The 9,751-nt window shown below is 33.9% G+C and overlaps 1 protein-coding gene across 1 annotated transcript; it reads right to left on the bottom strand.

Annotated features, from left to right (window-relative positions):
- Positions 1 to 6,561: 6,561 nt before the first annotated feature.
- Positions 6,562 to 8,823, bottom strand: LOC11421901 (uncharacterized). Its single transcript, XM_003595794.4, has 2 exons — positions 8,579 to 8,823; positions 6,562 to 8,290 (listed from the first exon to the last, which is right to left on the bottom strand). The coding sequence occupies exons 1-2, from the start codon at positions 8,697 to 8,699 to the stop codon at positions 6,750 to 6,752; spliced, it is 1,662 nt and encodes a 553-aa protein (XP_003595842.2). The 5' UTR covers positions 8,700 to 8,823; the 3' UTR covers positions 6,562 to 6,749.
- Positions 8,824 to 9,751: the final 928 nt, after the last annotated feature.

The following is a 9,751-nucleotide window of genomic DNA, read 5'->3' as shown; positions in this document are numbered from 1 at the left end:
AAGCTTTTTCAAGCTCCATCAATGGCGCCTCGTAACAACAACGACGTTCTCACCGATCAATCTAGTCCTTTCTTTGTTCATCCAAGCGATGGTCCTTCTTTTGTTACGGTTTCTCCAGTTTTGGATGGTTCGAATTATCACTCCTGGGCTCGTTCGATGCGAAGAGCATTGGGAGGTAAAATGAAGTATGAATTTGTTGATGGAACAATCAAACCTATCGTTGATGATTTTGATCCTCTGTTTCGTCCTTGGAATCGTTGCAACAATTTAGTTCACTCATGGATTGTCAATTCTATATCTTCTTCAATTGCACAATCTATAATTTTCATGGAAAATGCGTGTGATGTTTGGAATGATCTGAAGGAACGATTTTCTCAAGGTGATTTGGTAAGAATTTCTGAACTTATGTAAGAAATCTATGCACTGCAACAAGAATCCAAAACTGTAACTGTTTTTTACTCTAAATTGAAGATTTTATGGGAAGAACTTGAGATCTACATGCCAGTTCCCAATTGTGTATGTAGAATCCGTTGTTCTTGTGAATTCATGCGTAATGCTAGACAAAATTAAACTTGGATGTATGCAATAAGGTTTCTTACTGGATTGAATGAGAATTTTGCTATGGTGAAATCTCAGATTATGTTAATGGATCCTTTACCCCCCATGAACAAAATATTTTCTATGGTTTTACAACATAAAAGACAAGGCAATTTCACTTCACCTAGTGAAGACTCTGTTTTGATTAACTATGCTGATTCCAGAAAGTTCAAAGGAAACTCTTCTGGTAAATATCAAGGATCCAATTCCAAGAATGGATCACGTGTGTACTTTCTGTTGAAGAAGTAATCACACTTTGGAAACTTGTTGGAAGAAACATGGCATTCCACCACATCTTCAGAAGAATTTTGGTTCTTCTTCATCTGCTAACCATATTGCAAAGGAGGAAGTTGCTAATGATGATAAACCTCCTTCATGTGTTGACAATAAAGCTGATTCTCCAGTTATCACACATGATCTCTATGAAAAGTTAATGTCTTTACTTCAAAGTTCATCTCTTAATCAAGGTTCAAAGACTGCTCATGCCTCCAATCAGGTTTCTTCTTCAATGTCTATTGGTCATTCACCAACTGACAGGCAAGGTACAAGTTTTTGTTCGTCTTTAACTTGTCATAATTTTACTCTTAGTTCTTGGATCATAGATTCAGGAGCCAGTGATCATATCTGTGGCAATCTGAAATGGTTTCATTCTTACAATGAAATCATTCATACTCACATAAAATTACCTACATGTCATTTTACTATAGCTAAACAATCTGGAACCATTAAATTTTCTGATAATTTCATCATTCATGATGTACTTTATGTCCCTGAATTTCATTTTAATCTCATTTCTGTGTCAAAATTAACCAATTTTTTAAACTGTATTGTGATTTTTGATGGTTTCCAGTGTCTTATTCAGGACAAGAAAACCAAGAAGATGATTGGTTCTAGTGATAAGAGGGAAGAGTTATACTATCTGAATCTTTCAAATAAGCTGACTTGTTCTGCCAGCAAGACTATTCCTAGCTATGTTCCTCTACCTGACAGTGCTCTCTGGCATTTCAGATTAGGACATCTTTCATTTTCTAGAATGAAGTCTTTACAATCTCAGTTTCCTTTTGTTCATGTAGATTCAAAAGCCACTTGTGATGTATGCCATTTTGCTAAACATAGGAAATTACCCTTCTCTGAAAGTCGTAATAAAGCTACTAAGCCTTTTGAATTAATACATTTTGATATTTGGGGCCTTATTTCAATTTCTTCTATTCATAATCATTCTTATTTTTTAACTGTTGTTGATGATTTCAGTAGATTTACTTGGTTAAGGTGAAACCAGACAACATGTCATTGATTTCATCACTTTAATTAAAAATCAACATGATTGTCATGTTAAAATTGTCAGAAGTGACAATGGTCCTGAATTTAACATGCCTCAATTTTATGCATCTAAAGGTATTTTGCATCAAACTAGTTGTGTTGAGACACCTCAGCAGAATGCAAGGGTGGAAAGAAAGCATCAGCACATTTTGAACATTACTAGAGCTCTTCTTTTTCAATCTCATTTACCCAAAACTTTTTGGTCCTATGCTGCTATTCATGCTGTTTTTATCATGAATAGAGTTCCTAGTCCCATTTTAAATAACAAAACTCCTTATTTCTTATTACATAATAAAAATGCTGATTTACATCAATTAAAAGTTTTTGGTTCTTTAGCTTATGCATCAACTCTTCAGTCCAGCAGAATAAAACTTTCTTCTAGAGCAAGGAAGTGTGTTTTTCTTGGATATAAGAGTGGTATGAAAGGGGTCATCCTTCTTGATACTCATTCCAAAAAGATCTTTGTTTCCAGAAATGTGACACATCATGAGTGCATTTTTCCCTATAAACATAACCCTTCAACTGTTTCATGGGAATACCATACACATATAGCTCAAGATTCTGATCATGACCCTATCATTGATATATCTTCTCCTTCTGAAACTGTGTCAGATTCTCCTTCCACTCACACTTCAAATTCTCTTAATGACCAACCTACTCCTCCTCCTACTATCATTCCTTCTCCTACTTTACCTGTTATTCATAAGTCTACAAGAGTTAAATCTGCTCCCAGCTATTTGAAAGATTACATCTACAATAACTCTTCCACCTCATTGCCAAAATTAGTCAATTCAGGTATTTCTTATCCCATTAATCATTTTCACTCCTTTGATCATCTTTCCCCATCACATAAAGTTTTTTCTATTTCCATTACACGAAGTACTGAGCCCAAAACCTATAAAGAGGCATGTCAGTCTGAACACTGGTTACAAGCTATGAATGCTGAGTTAAAGGCCTTAACTGATAATGGTACCTGGTCCATTGTGGATTTGCCACCTAATATAAAGCCAATTGGGAGTAAATGGGTGTATAGAGTGAAACACAAGGTTGATGGCTCTATTGAAAGGTACAAAGCCAGACTAGTTGCTAAAGGGTACAATCAGATTGAGGGTCTGGATTTCTTTGACACTTTCTCTCCTGTTGCTAAGCTCACAACTGTTAGAACTCTTCTAGCTGTTGCTTCTATTCATAATTGGCATTTACATCAACTTGATGTGAATAATGCATTTCTTCATGGAGATTTGCAAGAAGATGTATTCATGAGTATACCAGAAGGTGTTTCAAGTTTTCCTGGCAAAGTCTGTAAATTGCACAAAAGTCTTTATGGCTTGAAACAAGCAAGCAGGAAATGGTATGAAAAACTGACTACTTTACTACTTCATGAAGGTTACTCCCAGTCCACAGCTGATTACTCCCTATTTACCCTTCAACATAATAATGATTTTACAGCACTCTTAGTATATGTTGATGACATTATATTGGCTGGTACCTCTCTCACTGAATTCCAAAGAATCAAGTCTATTCTTGATGCTCAATTCAAAATTAAGGATTTAGGTATCCTTAAATATTTCTTGGGTTTGGAAGTTGCTCACTCTTAAGCAGGAATTACAGTATCCCAAAGAAAATATTGTCTGGATTTACTTGACTCTTCTGGTCTCTTAGGTTCTAAACCTGCATCTACACCTTTGGATACTTCTATTAAACTGCATCAAGACACCAGTGCACCCTTTGAAGATGTGTCTTGCTACAGGAGGCTCATTGATAGATTGCTGTATCTAAACACCACTAGACCAGACATTTCTTTAGCTACTCAACAACTGAGTCAGTTTTTGAATTCTCCAACTATTACACACTACAAAGCTGCTTGTAGAACATTGAGATATCTTAAGAATAATCCCGGTCTTGGTCTTTTCTTCCCTAGAAGTTCAGAAGCTCAAATACTTGGATATGTTGATGCAGATTGGGCTGGTTGTGTGGATTCCAGAAGATCAACAACTGAATTCTGTTTCTTTTTAGGCTCTTCACTTATATCTTGGAAAGCTAAAAAGCAAGTAACCATTTCAAGATCTTCTTCAGAAGCTGAATACAGAGCTCTCTCCACTGCCACATGTGAGCTTCAGTGGTTGCTCTATATTTTAAAAGACTTGAAGATCAATTGCAACAAGCAACCTGTTTTGTATTGTGACAGTCAAAGTGCAATTCATATTGCTTCAAATCCAGTTTTTCATGAGAGAACAGAGCATTTAGAAATAGACTGCCATTTGGTTAGAGAGAAAATTAAAAAGGGAATGCTTAGACTTCTTCCTATCTCAACACATGAACAACTAGCAGATTTTTTAACAAAGCCTTTAGCACCTCCAAAGTTCAATCAATTCATATCCAAGCTTGGAATGATAAATATTTATCATGGTCAAGCTTGTGGGAGGATGTTGAAATATAATACAAAGAAGATAGAAACACTGTTATTGGAAGATCAACAACAGGAACACAATGCATCTCAGTTGCTTGTGCCACAAGTTACAGAAAACCCTGAACTAGTTTGAGTTAGTTACTAGGAATAACTAACCTCCTAGATTATAGGGATGTTGAGCTATGATGTAATACAGCTAGTACACATTAGTATTGAGTGTACATGCAATAACAACCTATATAAGGAATCTCTGTAACTAACTTTCATTCTATGCAAAATACTATTCTTTGCTTCATATTTTTTCTTCACTTTTCTCTCTTCTGTTTCAATATTCTTGTAACTCAACACTCTTTTTGATCATATTTTCTCCTGCTTTCATTTCTTTCCTTGTGCCACATGTCCCTAAAATCGTGTCACGAAATAGCCATCGTGACACGATTTAACCAATGCCGAATGAACCTCATCCTGTGCTCCAAATCGTGCCACGTTTTCAACAATCGTGACACGATTTTGCTTTCTTCGAAATCTTCTATTTTTCTTGTCTTCTTTGCTGTTTAAACTTCCTTGTGAACTCAAAATATCATGAAAATGACACTAAAAATAGTGAATGACTGACTGTCATCACATTTCTCAATAAGTTCCAGTTAGTTTAATTTATCAATATATCAGTATTCGGGAGGATTTCCTTCCAAGTGTTTTCTCGAATGTAATCATATAAAATACGGCTATCCGGCTACTTATAGCACCAGAACACATCACACACAGACTTTTATAGGATGAAACTATGGTTTACTGAATATCACTACTTTAATGCCAAATCCATACTATTTGAATTTCATGATTAATACAAGATGACTCCTAAAACATAAGAATCCTTATATTGTGTAACAAATCGAGGAAGAATGACAAATCACGATTAATTATGGACTAATTCGGCTCTGCATTATTGTGTCATTCTTAGTGAAGCACTAGTTACTAGTTAACACACATTACCTTATTTAAATATAAGAATCCTTATACTCTGACCTATTTAAATAAACATAACCTTTTTGTTTTTTTTACTTGAAGTTGAAGGTCAATCTAAATCATCTACTGACGTCAAAATCCAGCATCTTAGAGCAAGGAAAGGTGGCACTATATACAACCAATCTTTTTAAATAAGGATAAAAATGAAAATTAAATACTGAACAGATTTACATATACAATGTTTTTCTCTTAAAAGGAAAGCTTGACTTAATGAATCCAAATCTAAGAGTTAAGATGATATTGATGTCTATAGCAGTAAAGAAAATAGGGAGCTTCTACATTGCAGTTAGAAAATTGACTTTTTTAAAAAAGTTAATTTTGATTTTAATGTTTGATTCATTTTTAAATTGTTGATTACTGATTAATGATCAATAGTAATTCATCTAGTAATGCTTGCAACATCTTGGACTTAAAAATACTATTTTATCGTTGGCATCTTTAACATGCAAACACATTTGATAATATTATGTGATAGTTTTAAGTGTTACAATTTGTGGGATGTTACACTTGAAACAAGGTAGGATAAAATTAGATTAAGTGTGATCTTGTTAATATGATGAATTGATAACTCTATAAGAACTGAACTTTTGATGTCACTGTACAAACAGTGGGATGTTACTCACTACAGTTTTGATGTTATAGTGTTAACTTCATCAGAAAAGTCATTTTCATGACTTCACCATAAAATTTTCCAAGAAAATAATGCAGGGAGGCAAGGGATCATAGTAGTGTTTGTCTCAAAATTTAATGTGAGGACATTTGTGACCCTGATTCTAATTCATGATCATTACAAGTTTGTGCCAAATGTTCTGGCATTTGAGATTTACAGTTTTGATTTGTTTTCCCTGCAGAACATTTCTTTGAAAATCATGGCATTCTCTCTGGTGCGGGATATAGTATAATTTGTTATGTTAGCTATCGGTAGTGTCTCAACCGCCACACTTCGTCAGCTTTCAACTTCAGGCGGCGGGGGCACTGTCAAATTTGAGGTATAAACACTTTCTTACTGCTATTGTGTTAATTTGGTTCATATGGAATTGCTATTGCATAAAGATATTTATGGCATATGGAGTTGTATTAAGTAGATTTACTATGATTGATTGATAAATATATAAATCCAGTTGTTTGAAGAATACTTTAATATATCAATTCATATAAATAAGTCAAAAATTGTATTTACTACTGCAATTTCAGAATACTGTGGCTAATCTCTTTTTAATATAGGATTTGGGTTTTTCTCAATAACTAGTTTGGAACTACTGCTTTTTTCATTTGATTTGCTTTATACCTTTTCCAATCAAAGTCAAACTGTAATCTCTCTAACATGATTTATTTCACCAATAACATTAATCTAAATATATTGTATTGTATGATTGTAACTAGGAGTATAATATATTCAAACTTCATCTCCACTCCAATTATTCTTCAGCTTTGGACCTGTGGGTCCTTCCTCTCCCAGCACTTCTTCTGGTAAACTCCTAATAATATTTTCAAAAATATCTTTTAGTTTCCCTGGCAATATCTTCTCCACTTTCCTCAACTCCTCATCTATATTATAATCAATTTTTGGACCCCATTTCCTAAAATAGTGCAACCAAGGTGGCTCTATAACAAAAGACCCTAAATAATCAGCAGAAATCAATACAAATTTTGTCAAATCCAAAATCATTTCACTCTTAGCACTATCATTTCTAATACCTATTCCATTTTTCCCTTGAAGAACTAGTCCTTCATGTGGATATGATGCATGACCATGCAATGAAGAATAAAAAACAGGTCTATTTGATTGAAACTCAAGCTGAGAAGAATCAATCCATTCACCTTTACTATGTTGTGAGAAATATAAATGCCATAATTTACCATCCAAATTACTTACCCTTAATGTCACATGCTCCCAATCACCAATATGTTCACCTATTTTCCCTAATTTAACATTTATAAACTTCACTTTTGCTCTTCCTGGTCCATTAAAAGGGTAAAAAATCCACATGGCAATATCTGTGAAGGTTCCTCCAAGCATTGGTTTCACATGTACATAAGATTCTGCACTTTGTAAATTTCCTTTTTTTACCCTCTCTTTGTTTGCATCATCAGATGGTAGGTCAAGCCAATAGATACCATCATTGTTAGGATCCTGAGGAAGGTTAATACCATTTTGTGCTATTGGAACAGGATTTGACTCTTCACCTTTTTTGTATAGTAATGCTCCATTGGAGAAAAACCAATTAACCGAGGAAGGTAAGTATTCTTCATCAGGATGTAAGTACATCAATGGAGAGTAAACTTTGAGTATTGCATCAATTTGTACTAGATTTGGCATGATTTTGGAAATTGAATTGAGATTTTTCAAACATGAAATAGATGGAGGGATATTAGTCCCACCATTTTGTGCAACAAAGGCGCCAACGTGAACACCGGGAGCTTGAGTTCCTCTATTGATCGGTCTAACATCATAAAAATTGAAGTCGTTTGATCCCCAGATCCACGAAGAAGACTCGCATTGGTCTGTGAGGTCTGATCTGACACACATGATTTTGTCAAGGGAAGGTTTATCTTGTGTTGCGGTGACAACATGGCCTAAAGCTTTGTAACCATCAGGTGCTATTGGTAACCAAATATAACATGTGGTATCTTGATTAACCTTAATAGTTGATGTGTTCAATACAAGTGTATAATCAATTGGTTTCTTTAAAGTGCTATTAGTAGTACTTGAAGAAACATCCTTTGCCACAAGAACATATCCAAAAAGAGGTTTGTTGTTAGGTTGGCTGTAGCAACCCAACATAGAGAATCCTTGAGGTATACCTGTTGGTTCAAATATTGTGGCACCTTGATTATCTGGTCCACCATCATAGGTGGCCCAAACTTTGTTAAATGTTGATACTTGTGACACTTGAAGTCCACCTAGATCAATGATTCCATTTGCAAAACCACTACCTATATAGAACAATCCAACACTAGTTATAATCAGCATGCATTAACTAGAATATTTAACCAAAAACTGAAATCCCCCAGCACTAAGTATATTTTGGTAACCATACTAAATAGTTACTATAAAAAATATTTTGTTTATAATTCTTGCAATTATACAATTAATCCCTTTAATATGTGTGTAATATTCATTTTAGTCTCCTTGAAAAAAAAACTACTTTAGTCCTTATGTAGAGGAAAAAAAAAATCATATTAAACCTATAAGAGTGAAATTGACAATCACATGATGAATACCTGGTGGCCAAGCATTTGGAGCAACAGGAAGCTTGAATGTGGTGTCAATGGGACGGGATCGGAATTGCTTTCTCTTGAAGAGATTATCTACACAACAACATGAAGAAAGACAATTATCCATTGTCTGAGTTTTCAAGTGAAGAATGTGTAAATGTACAAGGAGGAATTTTGCATTTATGTGGGAAGTAGCGATTATTGCAAGAAATGTATTCCTTTGAGGACAAAAGTGTGAAGATAGGAAACTCTCTTCATATAAAAATGAAACTAAAATACATGGGATACTACAATGATGTGTCGTACAAGGAAACAAATTTGGCTACATTGATAATGCTTCTAAACATTGTTCAACTTCACTTACACACTAAGTTGTTTGTTAAAGGACTTGGTTGTCTTGTTATCTTTGCATCTCCTTTCATGAATGACTTGCTTCTAATGAGGTTGGTTAACAAACATACATGCACAAATACATATACGTATACATATACATACGTAGCCGATACTATATTTTGTTTCCATAAAAAACAAATTTTGGGCCAAATAAAATAAAATAAAAAAGAAACATGTAATTTCTAAAGTTTAAGTCATGGCCACTGATTGATTAGAAAAACAAGTATCCTAGCTTTCCTCTTAGTAGCAAACTTATCGTACAGTTCAAGCTAGGTGCATAATTGAATATGTGCAAGCAAGATTTTACAGTAACTATGTGGCCCAATAATTGGATGCCATGTGGCACTCTGTCACCTTTCCCACTTTTTTTAAGGGTTTGACTAACGATAGAGACCAAATACATTTTTTTGTCCCAACAGATTGAATTTTAATTTTCCTCAATAAATACTTATTTTTTTTATGAAAACTTTAACATATGTCATGTTATGAATTCGGACTCAAAATCACACCAATAAAACTATGATGTGTGGACAGTGACAGATCCAAAAATTTTAATAAATGATGTCAAATTATATCATAAAAATTATATAAAACCTTATAAACACATAAGCGTGCGAAAATTATACAAGTCATATTTATAATTATCCTAAAATGTTGAATTTTTAAAAATATTTGTCTATTTCTAGCAGAGTATAAACAATATAACCATAAATAATTATTTTTTCACCACCAACGTAGCATCAGTCACAATCTTTTTCAACAAATATAAAAATAGTTTATATTATA

This window comes from Medicago truncatula, chromosome 2 (assembly GCF_003473485.1).
Source record: "Medicago truncatula cultivar Jemalong A17 chromosome 2, MtrunA17r5.0-ANR, whole genome shotgun sequence".
NCBI classification, from domain to species: domain Eukaryota; kingdom Viridiplantae; phylum Streptophyta; class Magnoliopsida; order Fabales; family Fabaceae; genus Medicago; species Medicago truncatula.
The sequence above is the reverse complement of the archived record's forward strand: the minus strand, read 5'-3'. Positions and strand labels throughout refer to the sequence as shown.